Here is a 26,736-nt window from a genome sequence, read left to right on the forward strand (position 1 = left end):
TTTTGCATTTTACTCTCAAGTTTAGACAAGTTTTTATTTGTTTCTCCTCATATTTCTACTCTGCTAAATTCATTTTGTCCGAGGTAAGATTGTTCCTTTATATTTTTTGGATTTTTTCTTCATTGCAAGCTGAGTCGCACATTTGTATGAGTGCAAGACTTTAGTGATGAGTCCTTTCAATTGAATTCTGAAACTCTCGCCTTCAACACGATGCCTCAAATTACTGACATTTATTTTTTGAATGAAAAACCTGCCAAGGACCTTGTGCTAAATTTAGGTCAGAAACATCACGAGGAAATAAACGTTATTTTTTCTAATGCGAATGCTTCTTCTCAAATACCGCGCACAAACCCCATTCTGATGCAAACTTTCATAAAGCAAAATATTGACAGACACTCAAATATCATGAACATGAGATTTATCCGGCAAGGGAAACTAATTTTTACTGCAAAGGATCCGGGATGCGCAAAACAACTTCTTAGCTTAGAGCAGATTAACGATACTATGGTTACTTCAAACGTTATTTGGAAAGGAGTTACTTCTAGATTTCTGCTTATTGATATGCCCACATGTGTTCCACTCAAAGAAGTTGCAGATGAACTGCGACAGTTTAATGATATTGAAATCAGAGAGATGAGACGTTTTGTCAAACAAAATTCGACACAACAAACTTCTCCAATTCTCGTAACAATTCTGGGTACTTCTCTTCCAGATTCAGTTAAACTTTGGCTTACAATCCAGAAAATTCGACCTTGTATCGATCGGCCTAGACAGTGTTCAAATGTTACAGTTTCCTACACCCATCTAGGATATGTTCGAAAGACCAAGTTTGCCAATTATGTGGAACAGAACACGTTGGAAATTGTCAAAACCCAGTTAAATGCATTAATTGTCAAGGTTCTCATGCAGCAACATCTAAAGCATTTCCCTTGTACGTCAAAGAACAACAAATTTTGGATCTAAAATGTCGTAACCACCTCACTACGGGGGAAGCACGACGCATATTTAATGCATCATCTAATACAACTTATGCGACTGTTACTAGATCGAACACGGAACCCATTGACTTTGAAAAATCTTTAAACGACAAAATGGAATCCATCATCCAAAACAGCAACAAAAAGATGGAACAACATTTCAACGACAAAATGGAATCCATCATCAAAAACATCAACAAAAAGATGGAGCAACATTACAATGCTCTATTGGAAATATTTCAAAAGACGGTCGAGTCTATGGTGCAACAGTTAATTCATGTGATTGACAAAGGTGAAAAAATTAAATCTCCATCCAGGAAGAAAAAAGCTTTACTTAATGCTTCGAAAAACTTCGCTAGTTCTACTAGTCAACCCATGCAATGGGACACTGGTGGCCCTGCTGGGACTTCGGATTAATAATCTTTTTTTGCGCTTTGTTTCCTTTTTGCTGTTTTATGTTTTCTCTCCCACTTTACTGCTTGTTATTGTTTCTCTTCTTTGCAAAGCGCTGCTTCAATTTTATCTTTCCCAAATGCTTGGGTTTTTTTTGTTTGTTTGTGTGTGTGTGTGTGTGTGTGTGTGTGTGTGTGTGTGTGTGTGTGTGTGTGTGTGTGTGTGTGTGTGTGTGTGTGTGTGTGTGTGTGTACGTCACCCCGGTGTTTGGTTGACCTCTTGCAGAGTTTGCAGATTGCTTTTTCCTTTTCTGTTGGTTTAATTTATTAGGATGCGTTTTGTTCAGTGGAATTGCCGTAGTATTAGGAATAAAAAAATCTGGCTTGGCATTCCCCCCTTCTCAATTTCAGATTTCTGGATTTTTCAAGATACTTTTCTTTATGCTGAAGAAGATTTTAGTTTCTATAAAAAAAGGTTTTTTAGATCTCAAAGGGAAGGCAGACTGGGACGGGGCCTTTTAATTGGAATCCCCGATCATTTGTCCACATACATAATCCCTTACGGTGTACCTCAAAATTCGGACGTGGAAATACTTACCGTTAAAATCATTACAGCGTCTCTAAACTTTTGTATAGTAAACATTTACGCTCCTACAGGTTTTGACATTGAAGTTTTCGGAAACTTTTTTAACTCACTTTCTGAACCAACGTTCATCTTTGGTGACTTTAATTTACATCACCCTTTTTGGGGCTCAGCCACTTCTTCCAGACTCGGCAACAATTTTGTCGATTGGTTAACGGATTCAAATTTTGTCATTTTAAATACTTCGAACCCGACGCACATTACTCCTGCAGGTAACCAATCACTTCTGGATCTTACCCTTTGTTCCAAATCACTCATCTGTAACTCAGATTGTTTTGTTGCTGAATCATTTTTTGACAGCGACCATTTCCCCATAATTTCCACCTGAAAAGTTTTCCACAACAAACAAAGGTTCCTCACAGAAATTAAAGGGCAAACTATTCTTTTTCAATCGGAAAAAATTTTTGAAGATACAAATCTTAACCTAGACTCAGTTTCATCAAACGTTTCAGAAATCATATCCAATAATACTAGAAAAATACCTTTGAATAAGAAACAATACCCACCCTGGTGGGATAAAACCTGTCACAAACTTCACAACCTTAAAATGATATATGGAAGAAAGCATTAAAATGCATATCAACTAAATTTTGGATTCTTCACAAAAAATTCGCAAGCAGATTCAAATTTTATAGTAAACAAGCAAAACAAAAATTTTGGAATAACTTATGTAATAGTGCAAGAAATCCTCGTTTATTTTATTCTATCTTAAGAAAACTGAATCAGCAATATGAAGATAATAACTCCTTCAACACCATTTTTGTTAACAATTCTTTTATCACAAACCCATTCGTGCAAAGTAATCTGTTCGCAGAATTTTATGCCAACAATTCCAGTACTCACGAACCATTACCAATCCAGTTTACGGACAATCAGGAAAGCGAATTAAACGGAGCAATTCAAATGGAAGAATTGCAATTCGCAATTAAAAAATCAAAAACAACAACCCCAGGTCCAGACAATATTCCCGCATCCTTTTTTAAAAAACTTAACAAAAATGCAAATTATTACATCCTTCAATTATTTCAATAGATTTTTAACACAGCATATGTTCCCAAAACATGGAAACATGCACTTATTATTCCCATTCCAAAACCAAATAAAGACAAGTTTCAGATAACATCATATAGGCCAATAGCTCTAACATCTGTTTTTTCCAAAATCTTGGAACGTATCTTATGTAAAAGAATTACTGATATTCTTACAAAGAACAAAAAACTTCATCCAAAACAATTTGGTTTTTTACCATACAAGGACAATAGGGCAGCCACTTATTCATTATATTACAGCATTTCAAAAGCAAAGAGGGAAAAAAAAAAATTTCATTGGTATTAGTCTCGACATCGCAAAAGCTTATGATTCGGTTTATATTGACGGATTGATATATAAATGCTTGGAATTGGGCATCTGCGGGAAGATATGCGCTTGGTTGCATTAATTCCTTAGTCACCGTTCCAAGTGCGATGGAGACAAACACTCTCCGACATAAGAATTACAAACAAATGATTAGCACAAGGTAGTGTCCTCTCGCCAATCTTGTGGGCAATTTTTATATCGGATTTTTTTGAAACTCTTGAAAATGAAGTTGATTGTTTGATCTTTGCGGACGACATATTTATTTTTTGCTCGCACCAGTCTATTGAACTTATTGCTAAGAAATTACAAAAAACAATGGAAAACGTACATCAATGGTGTACGTATTGGAAGCTTTCAGTTAATGCAGAGAAAAGTTACAAAGCCGATCTTTCAAACAAAATTAATTTTACCCACCCAAATATCTCACTAGCAGGAACGAACATCCAATGGAAAAACTCAATTACATTCCTCGGAATTCCTTTTTCAAAAAGAAATCAAAACGGATCAATCTTAAATAAAATTAAAAATAAAGCTTTAAAAAAATCAACGCATTAAAGGGTTTTGCATATAAACATTATGGCCCAAGAACAAAAGATTTAATCCCAATCACAGACAATAACATTTGCAGCTTATTCTTTTACGCCAGTCCCATTATCAACAAATTTCCAGAAACTCACATGAAAGCATGTAATATTATTCAGACCAAAGCACTTCGCATTGCACTTGGTGTTCCACAGTGGACACCAAATAAAGCTCTCCTTTGCATATCCAATCAGGAAATTCTCAGTGAAAAAATCAAACGTTTATCCTTACAATTTCTCATTAAGCAGATTTCTATCAGTTCCTTCTCCGCCATCTACAAATTAGATTTAGAATATTTCAATCTTGCTCTTATTGAAGACGACAAAATTTTTCTGGATAAAAATTTTTCTGATCTAAACATTAATTGGAATCGCATTATTTCTGATCAACATTTTTTGCAACTTCCAAGAGAAAATTGCAGTATTATTATTTCAAAATACCCTTTTCAAAACAAATCTCTCCCACACTCAGCTATTAATGGCAGTTTTCAAGAAACGCTTCAAAAGGACTTCAAACAATGTTTCATTATCGCAACTGATGCATCGAAATCGCAAAACTTAACTTCAATCGCCGGCATTTCGGATCTGTCTCAATTTGCTTTTCGAACCCACAACATCAATTCAATTTTTACAGCTGAAGCTCTTGCAATTTGCCAGGCTCTGGACTATCTTTCCGTTCCTGAGAAACATTTACTCCTTCTTACAGACAGTCTTTCAGTTCTTACAGCACTTCAAAAATTTTCATATACATCCCCATCCATTATTCAGAAAATTGTGGGCAAAATTGTGGAAAAATCTCAGATTAACCAACATATTACTTTTTTATGGATCCCAGAGCATTCGACAATTTTATGGAATGAAAAAGCGGACTTGATCGCAAAATCAGTTACAGAAATCAGCCCATGCATTGAATGGATCGCATCGGAAGACATCATCTCACGCATCAAACAAATCTCAAAATGAAAAACAACAGACAGCTATAGACAGAGCAAATATTATGAAATTCTTGGTGAAATTCCAGACATAAAAAATATTGCTAAATGGACAAGAAATAGAAGAGAAGACATCATTTGTGCTAGAATATCTACCAAAACACTCATCACACCTGGGCTTCTACATCGTTTTAACCTGTCGAATCAACCAAATTGCGAAACATGCCAATCTTTGAATAATTTGGATCATATCTTACTGCACTGCCGAAAATACTCAAGCATCAGACGTTGCCTGTGGTCGAAGTTGGGCCTCAACTCTCTTTCAAGCTGTAATTTCAAACAACTCACGAGCAAAGCATTTGCAGATAAACTATCTCTCCATATTTTCCTTCAACACTTGAAATTTTTTGACATTTATTGTTGAACGCTGGGATGACAGCCTTTGTTGCTAAAAATCCCTTAATCCCCCTCATTCAAACAAAAAATCAAAAACGGCTATTCAGATATGGACTTCACTGCTTTTATTGAGATATATGACAAGAATGATATATTAATCCACATCCCCTCGTTCATGGTGAATCTTGAAGTGAATTTTTAAGATTGTAAAACAATCTTGTTTTATCAGCTTTGAAAATCTTTTCACTAAAATATTATGGTATCAAAAACGATAATTTTTTTTTCATCCACTCTTGGACAGTCTGGAATCAGTTGCTGCAGACTTGCCAAAAGAAACTTCTCAAATCGCTCTATTCAACTGCTTGAAGGTGAGAAACCTTGAAATCTACTTTAGAAGCAATTTCTATTGCTCTCTCTTCCAAAATGGGGCAATTTATATGAATGTCGTCGAACCATTTAAACAAGAAATTTTCCAGCTCTTCAAAGGATGATAATTTCAAATTGTTTCTTTTTTTTTTGGGGGGGGGGAAGCACTTTTCCTATCTTTTTCGAATTTTGTCACACAATATATGCTTGCTTTAAAACCGTTTGTCAACCGATTCATGGGGCGGGAAGTGCAGCTTCTGTGAGTCAAAAGACTGGAGCACCAGGAGGCAGAAGACTGTCTTAACTTCTTCGCCTGCAGTTCCCCCTACTCATGATAGGTATAGATCCAATAAGCCGGGCCAGTCCTAAATTCTTCCTTGTGATAGAAAAACCAACACTTGCCTGTAGCGCCTTGCCAGTGGCCACCTTAAATGTATTTTCTTTTCTCAGGGTGAAAAAATTTACCCTCTTTGCCCGAAATGCTGCCAATATTAGGCCTCTGCTGAACATATTCTAGACTGTTTATGACTTCATTGGGGGAGAAATTTATTCTTCTCCCTTTCTCGTTTTTAACTTTCTTCTTGTCAACGGATTTTTGGATTTGGTCTGATTAAGTCAGACCATGGAGATTAACAACAACAACAACAAAACCGTTTGTGAAGTTTAAAATAGAATTCCAATTAATTTAGCAAAATTGCCATTGTAAGGTCGGCATTTTTGACGACCTCTGTTTTGTTTAGCAAAGAAAATCATTTTCTTTTTGACGCCATAATTTCAATATCCAGTGTAATGAAATGTCTCGAAAGGCAAAAGAAATGTCAATTTTTGAGATCGCAACTTTATTTCTATGGCATTTACTTGTAGCAAATCCATTAATAACTTCGGTTTGATTTGTAATTCTAATGCATCGTTTTCCATAAATAAAAAATTCAAGTCGTTTAACTTAGACATATTAATGATAATAATATTTTTTGGTTCTGAAAGAATATACAATGAGCATTATAAATACCCTTAGATCAATAACCTTTCTGAACTAGGGGCCAATTAACTCATCTGGTAAGATGGACCTGCTTGTCTATGGTACTATTACAAGTATTTTTCTTTATATATAGGTACTATAACAAAATATTTCCACTGCAGAACCGCATTAAAAGTAAACAATTATCAAAAGAAGTTATAGGCTAATAACAAAGAAAAATGCGCACGCGTTTATTATTTGGCCCTTTATAAGATGATCTTTGAATGTAAAACCATCATATTTACATATATATTTTTAGAGGGTGACAAAGCTCAATTTAATAAAATTATTTTTCAAACATTTTGATTAATAAAAAATAAAACAATATTTTAGCATTCTTGCGTAATAATTTCCGAAAAAATCGCACAGATGCAATTTATGGCACTTTTAATTAATGGTGAAGGATTGACCGCTCGTTGGCGAAAACAAACAACTGTTTATTATTTTTTAAATTAAGGCTTTGGCTCTTTCACCTCATAGGATTGCAATGTCAATTTGGTTTTGGTGTCCGATTTGGCAAGTTTAGGCTCTTTCACCGTTCATTAATAAGTACCTAATTTTTGCAGTATCTTAAAAATTCATAAAATTTAGATTTCGAATGATATATCTATCCAATTTAATTAATCTGTTTACAAAACTATGCTCTAATGAAGAAAATTATTTATGATATAAATACTGCCTACCTCAGTAAAAGATGTATTCCAACAATAGTTATTATTAAAACTATTGTTAGAATTCAGTGTTTCTATCTGTAAAATGTTGAGGTTATCGATAGAAATTAGAATAGAAAAGTCAATTAGAAGACTTCTAGACATCCAGGTATTGGGACTGCGGAAAGATAACCATTATTATTATTCAAATATCTAATAAATTTGTAATGAGCAAAATTCTGATAACGAAGTTGAAAACAGAATAGTTTCCATGATAAACAAAGTTAAAAAAAACAAAAAAAAAAAAAAAAAAAACATCAACTGGATGCACAACAAAAAACAGAGGGTGAAATTCTAGCAAAAATTAAATACTTTTTAAGCACTTTAGCCTAAAAATTAAACACTTTTGTATATACACATATATGCAAATCCATGCATTTTCTAAGCATGTCTTCTGCCTTATAATAATACATTGTTTTTATTGAAAAATGCTTGAAAATTTAGAATTTTAATATTCATTTCTATATTTTCTTAATGTCTTGAAATGTAAAATAAATTTTTTTTTTTTAGTTTGACAAAAAAAAAAAAAAAAAAAAAAAAGACACGAATCATTATTTTAAAAAATTGCCAACTTTTATAAGATTAACAACAAAAAAATTTGTCAGCTTTTCAACATTTCTTAAATTAAGAAATTATTTGTTAATCTAGATGGATGCATCATTTCTGAAAATGTCAACACCGATTTAAATATAGCATGCAAAAAAAAAGAAAAAAAGTAGCAAATAAAAATTTTTAAATTATGTTTAAATCAAAAATTTAAAAATCAATTAATAATTTATTCTGTATTAAATATATTTCAAGAAACTGAATATAATTCTCATTTTTTATTTTATTCAAGTTGGATTTTTTTTTAAATCTCAGAAAACATGAGATTAATGTCTTAATTTAAATCAATTGTAGAATCTAGGGGGGGGGGGGATCAACTGTTACAAAAAATAAATAAATAATAAATAAACAATTCATATTTTAAAAAAAATATTCTAATGTGATATGGGTAATTCTAAAAATGTATACAAATTTGTTCAGGGAATAAATTGAACCTCATCAATCTTCGAGTATGTCAACATTACCTTTTAGTAATAATTTATAAAGGAATTGAAAATTCTGGAAATCTGATTTATGAGGTGTTGATTAGAATCCTTCTACTTAAAGAATAGATATAATGTTACAAACATTGAAAATTTATATGAATGCTAAATTGGGAGATTTCAGATAAAATAATATGTTGAAAAAATTAATTACTCAAAATAGTGGGAAGGAGTCTTGGAGGCTTATATCAATCACTGACACAAACATCCATGTAAATTATACAAAAGAACCACAATTAAGAAATTATTAATTTCGTATTAGTTCATAAAGCCTATTTATCAATATCAGATAATGCTGAAAGACTTCTATTAGATTTTAAGATTTGAACAATAAACATAACTAAATAATTTTAAAGATTAAATTTTACTCTTATAAAAATAAATAAATAAGAGTTAGTTTATATCTTTAATGTATGCACTGCCTTCTCTATTGTGGATGATGTACCCCTTTCCCTCAACTTTGGGACAAAAAAAAAAAAAAAAAAAATTAAAAAAAAAAAAAAAAAAGACCTTACAGGGGAAGTTTTCTTTGAGAAGCAATTTACAATTTTCTCTCTTAGCAAACATTTTTTTTTTTTATTTCACCGGAGATCTCAATTAAAAAATATATCAATATGCTTTCAATTTATAATATTAAAACAGCTGGAGAAATAAAATAAGAAAATAATACACAAAAAAAAGTGGGTAGTGTGTTTTTTTTTGTATTTCTCTATCATTTTTTTTAAAATTTCATTTTTAAAATTTAGCACTTTTAGTGCTTTAAAATGGTTTTCAAATTTAAGCACTATTTATGATGCTACTTACTCTGGTTAGTAAAAAGTATATATCAAATATTTCAGTTTATGAAACAAAACTAAAATTTTCAATTTACAAAAAATATTACACTTTTTCCTACTTCGTAACTATTTTTTAGAAATAAAAAGTTGTACTGTGCAAATTTTCGAAATTTAATATAGTACATAGACATAATTTGCAAGAAAATGCAAGTAGGAAATAATTTAAATACAAATATTTATACAAATGTTATTTAGAAGTTGTTTTTTTAAAAGATAAATTAAATATATGTAACTTTAGATTGAAACATAACCTTTTGATTAGCAACTTATGTCATTTGTTATAGGACCTAGAGGCTTTTAATTATGTACACATTCTCACACAAGGTTTTTTAAATTCTTCATACAGAAATTAAGGAGTAACAGAGCAGATGTAAGGCATGTTCAAATTGTACAGTCATAATTCAAGTGACGAGTACATAACGCAAATTTAATAAATTAAATCATGATCTTGAGAGTATTTCCTGAAAGATAAGAATAACAACTTTTACATAATTTAAATATGTAAACTGTAATTGGCTGGCTAAATTTCCCCAATGCAAAAATCGCATTCGGCCTTACTGAACTAAACCTGCTTGAATGGATAGTCTGGATCGGTAAATAGAAATAGATTTTTTTTTTTTTTTTTTGTATCAGTGAATAAAAATACAATTAAATGATTTGCAAATTTAAACAAAACAATAAAATGGAGTACAAAATTCATTAACCATAGAAACAGATCTAAAATTCATTTTATTTATAATACACAAAAAAGTCACAATCGATGAACAGCAAACGGACAGAAGCATCATTTCAAATATGGCTCAACTTTTTTCAAATGTACAAAGTGATTTAAACACCACCAATTAATCTAAAAACTGATGAGTTCTAAACAGTTTATGAAACATGAAAATTGATTATTAAAATCATACATCATAAGATAATAGCAAAAGAAAAAAACAGAAAGCTCTAATGAGTATTATGTATATACAGAATTTTCCCACTCTTCTATCAGCTCAAAAGAGAAATTATCGTTTGGTGACGAGATTTCATATAAAAACACACAAAAAAATAAGGAATCGATAGCTTTATTTCCTATCTTAGTAACTTTCCTTTATTTGCTATCTTTCCAAGGTTTGTAGGTTTAGTTATAAAAGCTGCATGAAATGATTGCCAAATTCAAAAAATATAAGTTATGCTTATATTTTAAGAAATGAGTTTACAATATTCACAAAAGCTATATCTGAACCAAATAAAAACAAAGCAAAACATAAATGAAATTTAAAAAAATATATACATACATATTTCAAAACAAAATAATCTGTACTGTCATGCAGATAACAGAACTAAATTATTATGAAAATTTTATTTCAGCAAGAAAAGAGCTAAAATAAGAAATAAACAAACTATATACACATATTCATTTTAAATAATTTTGGTGACTTATAAAATTAATAAGACACTCGGGTATGAAATGCAAGAAAATATGGTAAAGAAGAACAGCTTAGGGAACAGAGAAAGAAAGAAAGAAAGGCACCATTTGAAAATGGAAGCTTTCATACACATTACATAACACATTTCAAAAAGGCAATTTGACGGCTCTTAAAACTAAAGGCTTAGTTAAATATGAAAAGTGGTACAACAAAAAACAGAATAAAAATTAAAATGGCATGCTCAATTTAAAGAAATTATAATATTCATTCAAAAACAAATATATGAACATAAATTAAACAGTTTAGGTTATAAATTCAATATTAAAATAAAATATTTCTTTTTTTTTGCTTTCCTTATCATCTCTAAAAATCTTTGATCTTGAATAGAGGGGAAAATTATGAAATTTTTTATTACAAGATGCATGATGATAATGAAATGCAAATGTAACAGGAATAGAAATTTACAATATGTATGATCGGTCCCATGATGAAAACAGAATGTACAACTTTCATTTTCTTGCACTGTATATAAAATGTATCTCTCAGGAAAAATTCAAGAATCTTCCAGTTTCACTTTTTTTGAAATGGTATTGCTTTTACTGAAAAGAGAAACACAAACAAATGTAATCAATATATATTCAATAATTACAATTTTATGAAATAAGGCTCTTAAAAGGTAGAATCATTAATTATAATGAATAAAAAATACTCATGAAAGTAAAATTTATTATTTATATAAATCAGGCACATGATAAGATCTTCAGCCAAATCATTTTTTAAATGAAGCAATACAATATCTTTACTGATTTCTAAAATTAAAGCACTAATTGCCAAACACACCAGATATGAGTGGATTAAAGTAACCACAGATATGGAGGACAGTGCTATCAGAATCAGCTTAAATACAATTCATCACCTGCATATCAATAACACAATATAAAACAAAATTTGATTTTATTTTTTAAAATATTCATCTTTTAATCTGTTAACTGGATAAACTACTGCTGCAATGGACATGACAACATTTTTCGTCATGGAAATTTGCCTTAATATTTTGAATGTCCCATTGTGAAATGAGTTGAACAAGTTTATTCCCCAGTTAATAGATTAAAGATTTTCTAAAAATTTTCTTTAAAAATTAAAAATACACATTAATAAAAAAAATACAGCTTTCTCTTCTGAGTTGGATCAAGAGATAGATAAAGGTATCAAGGGTTTAACATATAAATATATACATAAATTACAAGTAAGAACAAAGATATGTTAAGCATATAATAAATTTATATTATGAAGAACAGATTCAGACATCAAGAAAAGAAAAAATGCTGATATATATTTTAGTTTAGAGTAAATTCTTTGAATGATAAAGTGTCCACATTGTGCTTGGTATTTTTATGTTCAGCAGCCTCAAATTCAGATTTATGCGCTATTATATTTCTTTTTAACAGATATTATATATATATATATATATATATATATATATATATCTTTAATGTTAATTAATGAATTTGATATTCATAATAATTCAGGAAGATAATTTATATTCAGCCTTAAACCAATGGCCTTTTATTTATATATAATTTGTCTTTTCACCAGTCTATACTGAATTACATTTATCAGAGTGGTCATAATTGCCAAGAATATATTATTTGCATACATGCTTAGCTTCAAATAGCATAATTCAAACAATAATACATTATCTATCTATATTTTTAAATGTCCGAGTTTGATTATTTTTAACACTAAAATACAAATTTGATAAAAGACCAAAGAAAAAAAAATTAAAACAAAAATGATCAATAAAAATAAAGTTTAAACTTACTCTGAAGGCTGTGATCTTTTGTTTGGAGGCTTATTGTTGTTATTACTCATTCCATCTAGAGGATAAGATAATGAGAAAGTAAGAAAACAATAGACAATTTAAAATATTTTGTATAATGTGCACATGATACTTTTTGTTAATTAAATGATTAACCATGAATTAAGAAAGAATCAATTTAATAAAAAAATGTGATAACAATAAAAAAATTTTAAGAACCAGTCTACAAAGTTGAAGTATGCCAAAGCTATATCACACACTTAATTTTGATAAACTGCTACTTGGAAAAATTTTAACACATTGCTAACGGCCCTCTGCATGCTCCCAGAAGCCACACATTTTTTAACGCTCCAGAAGCATGTTTGGCAAGCAATAGAATGCGTACATGCACAATTTTAATTTGGATTTGGTATTATATTTACATAAAGTATTCTTAAATATTACAATATATTTCATACATCTATTTATTATATGAGATTTTTTACATTTTGAAAAGCAGTTTCCTTACAAATTACAACACAAACTTTGAAATAACAAAATGTACAATAATAAAACCCTTTATAAGATACAGAAAACAATTAGCATAGGCCCACCAACATGCTGACCAATTGTTTCCACATGTTTGAAATATTGACATTCAATTGTTCTGCTAATCGTTTATCATAAGAATGTGTAACAAAAGTATCTGCCTTTGGTTGGTTATGCATCGATTCCGTCGGGGGGAAAAACACATGAAAACGTGATATCTCGTGATTCGTCCATAACGTTTGGTCTGATGAAAACGACAAACCCCGTATTCAATGTGTTAATATTTTATGAGAGATTTAAAAATGCTTATGAAAAAGAAAGGGAAAGGATTCCACATCACCTGCAAATGCTTAATCAAAAATAAAACATCATTTAAGATCTTATATTCTACTAACCTTGAAGCCACCTCACTTGTGTGGCTGGCCCATAGCCTTTCTCATTTCGAGCAGCAATGCGAAAGATGATAGCAGGTTTAGTAGTCATGTCAATATGAGCAGATGATAGATTTGTACTACTGACAATACAGGATGGTTCTGGCCCACAATAAACTCGGACAAATGCAAGTTGAGAAGTATTTGAAGTAACAGTTTGTTTGCTATCTCCTCCAGTGGTCGCAGATCGCATAGCTAAGTATACCGAATATTCTGTTATTTCACCTGATGTTGTTTGAGGTGCCTCCCATGATAAGTGAGCTCCATCCACATTCTAAAGTAAAAATTATTCAATATTAAATAAGAAGTACATAAGAAGTTTAAAAATATATGCATGAAAACAACAACTTTAGAAAAAAAAAAAAAAAAGAATAAATAGAATACTTAACATTCTGAATATCTATATATCAAAATACCTATTTAAAATTTATAAAAAAAGGATTTCCTCTAAAATACTTGAAATTTCTTATCATTTTTCAGGGTCAAATTTAATAGAAGAGGCAAACAATTTGAATTATAATGAATGAGATAATAAATTAAAATTAACATTCTACAATTATAAAACAAAGCAAATTTTTACCATTGCATAGTAAAAAGTATAACTGCTGCAGTCAAATATTACTTTAACCAATATTTATCAGATGAAATAAAAATTGTTTTATTCTATGACCTTGAATAGAAAAGCTTATGTAAATTGCTGTTTATTGAATGTTTAAACTTACTCATTACAGTGCTTTACATTTCATTTCAAATCACTGTAATGAGGAAATATTTATATTTTACAGAATTTTGTTTGTACATCATTACTCTTTTATATAACTGCACTTTTCTTCCTCCCCCTATTCCTATTAAAGGGTAGCAATTCTTCGCCATTCTTATTATTTCCCCTCTTACTTTCTGGGAGAGAAAGGAAGAAATAATACTTTTTTCCATCTAGCTATTTTGAAATAAAAGGATGCAGATGGAGAACAATTGGAAGGCATTCTCACGTCTTTGAATAGCAATATCTTATTCTGTTCTGTTTTATAAATTGCAGATGTTCTGTTAGACTCTTAAAAACTGAAAATGTTTTTCGAAAGTGTAAAATGCTTTTACTGAAATACATTTTTCAAAAAAGAAATTGAAAAGAATACAAAAATAACAAAAGTAAAACGACAGCAGCAACAAAATTAAGTTTTAACACTGAAAACCGTTATTTATAATGGAGGGATGGAGAGCATTTCAGAGCAGTGCATCAGTTTGGAAAAAGCTGCATTTACAAGAAAGGAAGTTTCTTGAAAAAAATTTTTTTTTAATCTCAATATCAGGCATCAAATATTTCAGGGAATGGAATCAATGTTTATAGAAAAAGCAAAAGATGTTGCACTGAAATTGAACATAAATTATACATTTTTTTCATCTGGATGACTACAGTTCAAAATGCAATATGAATTTCAACTGATATGGTAAATAGGGAATCTAAGACATGCAGCTGAAAAAGTTGACAAATCATTCAACTCTTAGCCAAGCAAAACTGGTGGAATCCAGATACAGGGCATTTACAAATTTGATGAAAGAAAACCTGCAAGAACTCTTGGTTTCCAGGGAACAACTGCTATGGTAGACAAAGTTATAATAGTTGTCTTATCTTCTAACCTTGTGCAATGCTGATGAGAGTGATAAGGTGATTATTGAATCTAAGAAGTCATGAAAGCCAATTAAGTATTATAAATTTGAAACATTAAAGCATCATCAATAAGTTATGAAGCAGTTAAAAAAAAAAAAGCATGGATGGCTACAAATATTTTGAATTGAAATTTTGCCTTATCCGGATCAATTGAATCCTAGCCTATTTAACTTTTCAGAGTAGCCATTATTACTATGGTTTTAATTTCCCTGATATTTCCAGGGTTTTTAAGAAATTACCGACTTCTTTCGGTTATATCTAATATTTTAGAAATAATTTTGCTTTATTTTCTTTTTCTTTATTTATTGCACAATATTTTTAACTGTTATGTGAAAAATTGTTTTAATCTTTAAACTGAAATCAATGCAAAATAAAATTCGGAGCTGAAAAAACAATTTGAAAAGTTGACAAAGACCCTCCTTTTATCTTCAAGAGTATGTGGGCCAAATTTTACAAATACAGCACAAAAAAAAAAAAAAAAAAAAAAAAAAAAAGTTTAAGGCATATATATACACAGATTTGCCCTGCTTATTAAATATATAAATTTACATCTCTGTTTAGAAAATGGACTTAGTTTGAAAATTTGATAAACAAGGGATAATCTGTATAAAGATTTATTACATTATTACACATAAATTTACAACAGAAAATCCAGTGATGGGAAGACAACTTAATAACACAGACACAAATTCGAATCCCACATACTAATATAAAAGATCATTACATGAATTTTTAATAAGCAAATCCAGCAGCTTTCAGTTCCAATAGTGATTCATGCAGTTATAAATATTCTATTATCATTCAATTATTATTTTAAGAGTGATGTGTGCAATCTAACAGTGATTCAAAAATTTCTTACTTTGCTGATTTTGATGGCTGAAGGTGCTCCAGGATAACCTGGAAGACAAGTTTTGAATGCAGAAACTTCGCTCCAAGGTCCTCGACCACAAGAGTTGACAGCAGCTACCCGAAATTTGTAGGCAGTTCCAGGCTGTAAATCTACCTTCATTGAGTTAGTTTTGTCTAGAACTCCATCAGCATGCTGGATAAAAAGAGTTAATGAAAACATCAGATAAAAGGAACTGATTAAATAAATTAAGAAATCCAGAATACGAATACAAGCTATAATATACATTTCAATAGTTTATATTCGATATATACAGCAGCAATTCAGTTAACGACCTAAAGATTAAAAAAAAAAAAGCAATTGTTTTGGTAAACTAGGACCATAAGAAGCCACTTAAACCTTGCCAAAGTACATATATGACAGAATTCCCACAAAATTTAAAACAGGATCTACTGTGAGCCGTTTATAACCTGTATTACAAGCAACTAATGCATCCAGCCCTCATATAGAAAAGTTATCATTGACCATCTGAGTACAAGTAATTTATCATTTTTTAGTAAAATAAGAGATACAGTTTAATAAAAACTTACCTATTTTTCATCTGCATATTTAAATTAATAAGTATTCTAATTATTTCCTTAGCAATAAATACTGATGAACATTCTTTATTTAACACAATGTAACAATAAATTTTAATGAATGCTACTAGATAACAAGTTTACTTTTATTTCAAAATATTTCAAGCTTAATATAATATTTAAAAAAAGTATCTTACTTACTCCATTTTTCTTGTCAATAGAATCTGAATTCAAAAAATAATGAGCCACTATTACAGAATTTTCTTTAAACATGCCAACATCATACCACTGGTTTTCTTTTTTAACCTGATCCTCAGATTTTATGGGTGTCGAAGGATCCTACAATTTGAAAACAAATTTTTATTCAGAAGCTTTAATGAAAGAGTAATTTATTTTTTTACATATCTTTCATGTAATAAAATTAAATAACTTTGATACAATAAAGAATAAATGAAGTTCAAAAATAAATATCACCTATTTTATTCAAACATATTATATTCTCTGATTTATAATTTGAAATGGGCAATAATTTATTATTTTTAGATGCCAACCATCATATTTCGCCAATTTCAAATTTTAAAAGCTGAAACATGACATTATATATATATATATATTAAAACACATTATATATTGATAGATGTTTTCAATACTAGGAGAAAAGTTATCTTAATTAACGTATTTTCATATACTGACAAATTAATTAATAAAAAGAAACTAGTGCATATAATGTGCATTGCACTAATTTTTCAACAAAATTTCTAAAAAGCTGCAAGCACAACATATATTAACAAATGCTAAAATAGAAGTTATCAAAATGCATTCTCGTACAACATAATTAAATTAAAGAAACTAGTAAATAACAAAAGGTATTTTATGTTTAAAATGATTTTTAAAAAATGTCTATAGTCAAGATTGAATCATAAGACTTTTGAAATTATAGAAGGATTTATTAAAACAGGTATTCAAATAGCAATAAGAGAAGTTCATTACCTTTACATAATAATTGTATTATTACTGAATACAATAATTTAAAAAAAAAATGCAAAATAGGAAAATTTCTCCAAAGTAATGAACACATGTAGATTAGAAGGTAGGAGAACATTTAATGTATACTGCAAAGCATGTCCAGTCAGTTGAATTAAATTCAATTAATTTCCCTCAAAACAAGATTTACATAATAGTTATTGGAGTTATTTCATGCTTTCATTTAATTATTTGTGTTTGTAGCATGCAAGTACAAATGTCTGATGTTGAATACTACAAATACATTCATTAAACAGTAAACTGATCTGCTAGTTGCTATTAACACCATAATTAAGTTTACAGTTTAGTTTGCTTCAATACTTTAACTTTTTTTTTTCACTTGAAACTTTTATTGTGAAGGCTTGTTTCACAATATAGAGCCGAAGATTTTTTAGTAGAAAGATAAATAATAATTAGCACACCATTATTCCTGTTTCCACACTGATAATTGATTGAGCTTCAACAAGGAAAAAGAGTAATTAATTGTCCTCTCATCCCATTCTGTTTATGCTAATCCTGGTATGCAACTTTTGTTCTTACAACAGATGCTTTAATTGCACTTTTAAAGTATTCTTATTCCAGGACAGGGAATGAAGAGACACTATCAAAAGTCTACTATTGACACAAAAGTATTTAATTACTGAATGATTTATAATCCATTATGTATACAACCATCCTAATTTCACTTAAATAACATTCACATACATAATCAATTCACATAATTCCACTTAAATAATAAAAATAAAAAAATCTGAAAATGTGTTGTTATTTTTTTAGAAGACAAAAGCAAATTAGAAATTATTTATTTAAATATTTATTATACATCATGAATATATACAATATGCATCACATGACAGTTTAAAAACTATATATTTAGTGCCACCAGGCAACAACGATTCAGAGTTCGAGCAAACGGATTATCAAAAAATTTCATAATTACACAAAAAGAGCTCAAACAACCCTAGGCAATCTAACCAACAACCATTTCAGGGAGGTCAGCTATTCTGTTCCCTCTTATTTCCTGATTTTCCTTGTTATTTTGAAAGTTGTTCCCCTTTATTTGCATATTTCCTAAAAAAGTACACTTTTCCTGACTTTTTGTAAAAATATCTAAAATCTGCAGAATGATTTTATATCATCTTCCTCTTATGCATTACACAGTACATTTATAATTGTATGTGAAAAATAGTACCCTACTCTTCCCAACCAAAATCAATATAGAATAAAATAATAATTCTCAATAAATGAGTAAATAATATAATTTTCAATTATTAAGTTTAATATAAGCAACATTTTTGTAAACAATTTCCCAATTTTTGCAAACATAATAATCACTTTATACAATATACTAGAAGATGTGTGCCCTTCTAAATGGGCATTTTTCTGAATTGATTATCACAATATTACTTATGAAATGTGTAATACTGTGCAACAGATGCAACCTGTCAAAGGGCTTAAGAATGAATTAATCTATTTCCATCTAATGAGATCTTCCTTATTTAACTGCTTATTAACACCCAAATCATCAATGAAAAATAAAACCACTACAGAAAAAAAATGAAAAACAGCTACAGGTAGATTTTAGCAATAGTATGTACTTTTAAATTAAATGACATGGTGCTGTACAAAAAAGAAATTATTTTGCATCAGTAAAGTCGCATTAACTTTTAATAAGCAAACAATAGTAAAAAAACACCTGTCCATTGGCAGAATGTTTAAACCATTGTATCACAATTCTATTTATAAAATTTTCATTTTTATTACAGAAAAGTTTTCAAAAGATTGAATGAATGAATTTTGTAAATTTTTACCATTGCATATGCTTTCTATTTTCAGATATGCAGTAGGTTACTACCAAGGCCCTCCAGGCTACTGCATATCTAACAAGAGGCATTGTTTTTACCAAAATAGGGATGAGACACAAAAATGGAAGAAAACATATTTACATTTTATTTAACTATATAGTAAATCTGATTATCAATGGAATTGGTAAATATAATAATCAAGGATAAATCACAAAATTGAATTAGCCACACAAACAATAAATATTGAAATTTGAATTGAAATAGCATGGATCTAAAGAAGAAGGGGGGGGGTGTACAAAATGCATTTGATGAGACAGAAGACTAACCCAAACAAAGAATTATGTTAAAGTGTTTATATTATTTACAGCATATCACCTCTACAAAGTAAAATCGTCAAAAACAATAATACTGGGTTTCTGAAACAATCTGTACATAAAATCACATAAGAAAAATATCCACTTCACTTATATAGATTTTTTTGAGAAAGTGAAAAACACATAAAAATATGTACTTGTGTCGTATGTATCAAATAATAAATTTCAATTAATGTGTTTAGCATTATTTTAATTTCAGAAATATTTCAAGAGATTTTCACTTGCTTGAAGATTTTTAAAAATATATAGGATAAAAAATAAATTTTTAAAAATGGAAGAAAACATTGTCAGCAAGTTTGTATGATGCTTTCAAGATTCCATAATTTAGTAAAACATATATACTGTTTTCCAATACACCAAAGGGGGGGGGATAAAATATATACATAAACAAAAAGTTGCTAAAAGAAAATATAAGCAAAACATCTGATAGTTTCCAATTCAACAAAATATTATCACAGAAGTGAAAATATAAATTAAGCCAAGAAATAAACATTTATTTACAACAAATGAGTCCTAGATTATAATACTGGGCAAAATTTTACATTTAATTTTGAATACAAATAACATAAAATCAATGTTTTTATTTTCGTAACATATGGTAAGATTGAAGGTGAAATCTCTGGGATATATCTTTTGAAACTTTCTTGCATACCACTAAGAAAAGATATAATACCCTATCCTCCTGATTAATATCACAATTGTTTAGATTTTTAGTTTTAGAGACATGTATATAAGCATTCTGTGCTTTAAAATGAAATGAAGAAAACTGATTATGCATTTTAGAAGCCTTGTTTCAATGAATGAAACAATCTCCATTTCGTTCATTGGAATAAGGTTTCAGCAACAAGGCAAGGCAAGGAAACAGCAACAGTATCATATAACAATTTCATTTATTCTAGTCATTGCATTTTTCAGTTATCACTTTAGCTGCAAGTGAAAGTGCAGACTGATAAACTGTTAACCCCTTAAAGGATTTAGTAAAAATTTGATATTAATCTATGCTTTCAATGCTAAATCATCATAACAGATTTTTTTATTTAACTTACTTTTTGTTATTGTGCGCACTTATTCACAGACAGCCAGACAGATTTCCTGGGAATGGATTTTGTTCAAAATTTGAAATCTACAAATTTGGTGTAAAGACCATATGCCAAATTTTATCTGTCAAACTCAAAGTAATTTTGAGCTAACATTTTCACAGACAGACATAATTCCAAATATGTGTCTTGCTGAAACACAGATGTTTAGAATGTGAAGACATTCTAAGAATCAACCAATGTGTCTGATTCAACATTTCATTTCTGAAATATAAATGTAACTAACTCACTTCAGAACTGCATTTTACATTTTTAAGAACAACAAAACCATTCTAACCTGTTTAATGGCTGTTAAATCTAATTTCAGGTTTTTTGAATCAATAGGCTCCTTTTTTTCTACTGATGAGAAAGGACCTCCTGATGAAATAGCGGCAGTAGCAAGAGTAGCTAAAGAATCTGTAATAAAGCAGAGTACAATTAGCAAGAGCATTCATTTAGCATATATACATACTGCATAAGCTACATATACATTAGAAACAATTATTTTTTTACAAACCATAATATAGCAACAATTTCCATAACAAGTAAAATTAAATTTTTCATATAAGAGAAAAGAATATGAACAAGAATAAAAGAGATAAGAATTTTGGAATGCTTGTTAGTAATAAATACATGATCTTTTTCAGGTCATTATTTTTGGAAAATATTCACTGATATTTGAAAAAACTTTTTGGATCTGCAAAATCAACAAAACTATGTTTGCTAAGCACTGAAAATGCTGACTGTGCTTAATAAAAATGTAATGTTTGTATTTTCTAGCTTCGACTTCTAATTTAGAGGTATAGAAATTTAGTACTTTTGTATAGATAAACAGATAATTCATATAACTGTTTTAACTATTTAGCTTATCTTGAGTTGGCATATATCAGATAATATAATCTATGCAATTAATCCACAAATGATGAAGATTTAAAGGCAAACTATTAAATGAAAAGCAATTGCATGGAAATTCATACTCTTACTCAGAAAACAAAACTAATTGAAAAATTCAGACAAAAAAATTATTCTAATATTTCATATGTAATTTCCAGAAAATAAATTTTTTAATTAACTTTAGAAAACATTTCAAATTGTATGTGAACTATTTCAAATTGTATTTGAACTATTGTATGCTTCAAAATTAGAAGGAACTGGACAAGCTTTCAATTTTTAAACTTCAGTTTCAAAATAATGAATTATATTGCACAGATTCAATATAAATTATGGACACAATAAAAATTATTTATCTTGAAATTAACAGAATGAAGTTGCACAATACATAACTAAGTTATTGATGTCGTGGATTCCAATTTTAGAAGGTATTGTGGCAGGAGATGATTATTGAATTGTTTTAATGTCAAAAAAAAAAAAAATAAATTAATATTATTTTTTTCAGATTTTCAAAAAGTTCCTAGGTATTTTTAAATTTCTAGAAATTATACACAAGATTCTATTTATAGTGACATTTGATTAACTGGATCACTTTTAACACAAATTAATTGTCAGGTCAAAATTTTTCTGACCCTTTGGATTTCCTATTAAAATAAAACAATATGTAATTCATATATATTTTGGTTAATTTAACATAAAATTTAGAAAGAATTTGTTAGAAATTATTAAAATTTATTTTTATTAATTTCTAAATTTTGCTTTTATAATTTAAATGTCTTTACATTTTAACAGTAGGAGAAAATTTATTAAATCTTTTAATGCACTAGAAATATCACAGAAAGCTTTGTAAGTAATTTTTCAAGAACAAAAGTTTAATTAATGATAGAAAAAAGAAGGTGAGTGGTGCGAAAAGGTGGGAGTGGTGGGGAGGTGGGATCGATGCTAGCAACAGCAATGAAAATTTTTATTTTGGAAATCTACTTTTACTTGTCATAACTTTAGTAATTTAGTTATTATGATCTTCGTGTCATTTTAATGACATATTAAACTCATCAATAAAACAGGTAAAAAAATAACTGTTTTTGAGAAAAATTACATATTTACTGCTATCTTTAAGATTAAAATGCTCCCCTGTTTTCAAAATATTATTTAACTAAAATATTAATATGCATAAAATATTGTCTTAACTCCTAATCTGAATAACATAATAATATATGCATCAACATACGCCTTCCAGTAGCTATTTTAGCCAAGGAACTTGCAGCAATAACTTCCGATGAACTATCTTCTGATTGAACAGGTGGATCATCAGCACACATTTGAGCAGGTGGCTCAGCACCAGGTTGTTCTAAAGTAAGAGCTGATTGGCATGGTACCATATGTGAGGTCTGAGAGTTTGATAAGGCAGTAGATGAATCAACTTTTTGAAATAAAAACAAATAATATGAGCTTCATGTATTCATCAACACCCATACAAAAAAATTTGTAACAGTCTTTATCAATCCTTTATGAGGAATTTATGTTCATTAAAATAAAGATGTAAATTCTTTAGAAGAAAAACCAATTAAGAGCTCATATAAACGTGTGAAGAAAAAATGTAATATTCTTAATGCCATTTACAATAAATGATAATTACAAACTGTAAATTATTTTCCCTCTGTAAATAAAATGGAATATTTTGAAAATATTTATTGTACACAGCTACAGTATTTTTTTTGTTGTTGTTGATTATCAAATTTAATTAAATAAAAAAAACTATGAATTGGGAAAAATCCAGAGTAAAAAAATGTTTTGAAAATCCAATTATAAATTTTTCAATAGATTTTGAAACTAAAATTTTAAAAATGGCTACCTAAAAAGGTAAGTGAATAGATAGAAAAAGATTTTTAAAGTTTATAAATTGATTTTTTAAACATTTTTTTTTCACTCTTGAATTTCCCCCCCCCCCCAATTCATTTTTTTAATGAATTGGGAATGAATGAAATAAAGAATTTTTTTTAATGAATTTTAAAGGAAAACCACTCTTTTTTGAAAATTTTCACATTTGAAAAATTATGAAAGGAAGGGAAATGCAAAATTATATGCAATAATGCAAATACGCAATACTAAAAATTTAAAAATTTACATCATTCCTTTGAAATGCAATGAAATAATAATTTACAAGCAGTAAAAATCAATATAATTATAAAATTTTCCAAACATATTTGAAATTCTAAATTTTTGACACATTCTCTACTCTCACCTCCATGTTTGCATCTTTATTTATTTATTTATTTATTTTAGAAGCCGATCCAAATTTTGACTCCTAAACAGTAATTATTTTGTAATATGAAATTTCATTATTTGTCCTCCCTTTTAATAAAAAAAACATCTAGGTAACTGAAACATATTTATTTTAAATAACATAGATAAAATCATTTCCTAAATAAGAACTTAAAAACTGTACTATAAATTATTTCTTTAATGCATTATGTTTAACGTCATTTTTCCTTTTCAAGAATATCAATTTATTAATAATTTTTTTTCCTCCCCCACATATTCTCATACATAAAAAAAATTTAGCATCTAGGCATTATTCCTTCACATTCAGGTAATAAATTAAAATGCAATATGAATTTTCAGCTAGCATCTTACAGTGAGAATTACATCAAAAATCAGAATAACTGACAACATTGATAGAATACTTAATATAGATTTTATTTTTACACCTCAGCAAAACTTCTTTATTTTATAATTTATATTCAGTTTCAATTTTGACAGACACAAGATTTTAGAAATCAAGGTGAATCTTTAGTTATTCATTTGCTGTTTAACATTTTGTTGCCAATTAACTGAAAATGGACCATAGTTTTTTTTAACAATGACCAATCACTTAAAATAAGCATCAAATTAAATGAAATATTAAAATAAAGTTATTTTTTATTACAGAAAATTTCAAATAAATTAGATAAATTAAGCACTTGAAAACTGTATAAATATTAGTTTTAAAATGAAAATTATAAATAGCAAACAAGTGATTTAGAATTTATTAGCCTATTTTGATTATTAAAAACAAAAGGTTATGAAGGTCAATATTGAATTCTAATTTGGTTTTCCTGCAATTTTAAAATGTTAGATAATGTATTGTGAAAAAGAAGACAAAGGAAGAGGGATGAAGTTGAAACAAAATCTGTAAACTGATTCCCATTCTTTCTTTCTTTTTTATATCTCATAAATTAGATATAAAAGTTTATATTGTCAATTAGTAAGAAAATATGATATTGAATTCTTAAAATTTCTAAGGAACTATTTAACATTTCTATTCAATATGTTTTGTTTAATAAAAATTTCATATATAATTAAAACTTCTAAATTATCACTTTTATTGGATATGTTTAGCATTCATAATGCAAATGGAAAGTTATACATAAACGATTTAAATATGTACCTTTTGAAATGTCATCTTTAGTAACAGATAGACTTCTGCTTTCTTCACTATCATCACAGATTTTCTCATTTGAACTGGACACATCCATTTTTTCACCATTATTTTCATCCTCATCATCTGTTCCACAATGAATTCCATCAGCACACACTTTTTTAGCCTTCCTTGGATTTTCATCTTCATCATCTGTCCCACAATGAATTCCATCATCACACACCTTTTTAGTCTTCTGTGGATTTTCATCCTCATCATCTGTCCCACAATGAATTCCATCATCACACACCTTTTTAGCCTTCCTTGGATTTTCATCCTCATCATCTGTTCCACAATGAATTCCATCATCACACACCTTTTTAGTCTTCCTTGGATTTTCATCTTCATCATCTGTCCCACAATGCATTCCATCATCACATACTTTTTTAACCTTTTGCACACTTTCATCTTCATCATCAGTCCCACAATGAATACCATCACTACAAACTTTATTTGATTTCAATGGATTCTCATTTTCATCATCTGTCCCACAATGAATACCATCATCACATACTTTAATGGTTTTTGATAAAATAGTGTCACTTTCATCATCAGTTCCACAATGCACCCCATCATCACAAACTGATTTTTTGGCAGATTCATCATTTTTATCGCAATTAATATTGTTAACAGATTTAGTCCTAAGTTCAATATTTTCATTATGGACAAGAGTTTGTTCATCATTTTCATTTTGAGTGGACATCACATCTGTATTTTGAGTTATGGAAAGATTGCCATTGTCAACACCACAATGTTCATCTTTATTGTCAGATGTATTTTCAGAAGTCCTTTTATTTTCACTTCCTTGTTCTTCAGCCTTCAACTCAGTAGGACTAGAATTATTTTCAGTAGTTAAAGAAGGCTGAGCTTCTGTAACTATTTTATCAGAAGAAGCACTTTCGGGATTAACCTTAAAAAGAAAAACATTTTAAGTAAATATTATTACATAACATCATATCCAACACCATTTCAATATAAATAACATCATAGCACTATAATTAAAATATATATAACATCATTATCCAGCTTCATTACAATACAAGCTTGCATTATTAAAGTCAAAGATCATTATTCTATTAATCTGAAAGAGCATTTTACTGTGTTCTCTTAAATTATTATAGATTACACACTTTATTTCCAGACTCAATCTGTTGATTTATTCATTATTTTATTGATTGATTATACTCTTAGGCCAAACTATATATTACGACTTCCAGCTAATATGGAAGATAATTAAATGCTATTAATAGTTTCAGCTTTTCAGACTACATTCAAGACTCATATGCACAGCAATAGGTGGAAATAAAAACTAAATTGTGCTTTGAAATGTACGCTCAAAAACAGTTGATTATATCTAGTATGAAAAATAATTTTGAGAAGGAGGCTGGACAAAAAAAAGGGGGGGGAGGGAGGGGATCAAGAGAATGACAGTTTTACAGGGTGTGTAGAGAGAAATTACTCAAAAAATGAAATACTTTTAAGCATTTTTTAAGAATCTTACCCAAAAATAAATAAACAAATAAGCACCTATTTACAT

General features: G+C 28.9%; 1 protein-coding gene across 1 annotated transcript in view; it reads right to left on the reverse strand.

Moving 5' to 3' along the window:
• Nucleotides 1–10,019: 10,019 nt before the first annotated feature.
• The window catches only part of LOC129965726 (host cell factor 1-like), a 55,925-nt gene continuing 39,208 nt past the window's right edge, over nt 10,020–26,736 (reverse strand). Inside the window, exons 18-25 of the mRNA XM_056079851.1 lie at nt 25,170–26,109; nt 22,971–23,162; nt 21,150–21,268; nt 16,775–16,912; nt 16,008–16,190; nt 13,447–13,756; nt 12,527–12,581; nt 10,020–11,303 (exon numbers count right to left, since the gene is read on the reverse strand). Of these exons, the coding sequence (XP_055935826.1) occupies nt 11,258–11,303; nt 12,527–12,581; nt 13,447–13,756; nt 16,008–16,190; nt 16,775–16,912; nt 21,150–21,268; nt 22,971–23,162; nt 25,170–26,109 (1,983 nt within the window). The 3' untranslated portion in view covers nt 10,020–11,257. The remainder of the gene's footprint in view (nt 11,304–12,526; nt 12,582–13,446; nt 13,757–16,007; nt 16,191–16,774; nt 16,913–21,149; nt 21,269–22,970; nt 23,163–25,169; nt 26,110–26,736) is intronic.

Source organism: Argiope bruennichi, chromosome 4 (assembly GCF_947563725.1).
Source record: "Argiope bruennichi chromosome 4, qqArgBrue1.1, whole genome shotgun sequence".
Lineage (NCBI taxonomy): Eukaryota > Metazoa > Arthropoda > Arachnida > Araneae > Araneidae > Argiope > Argiope bruennichi.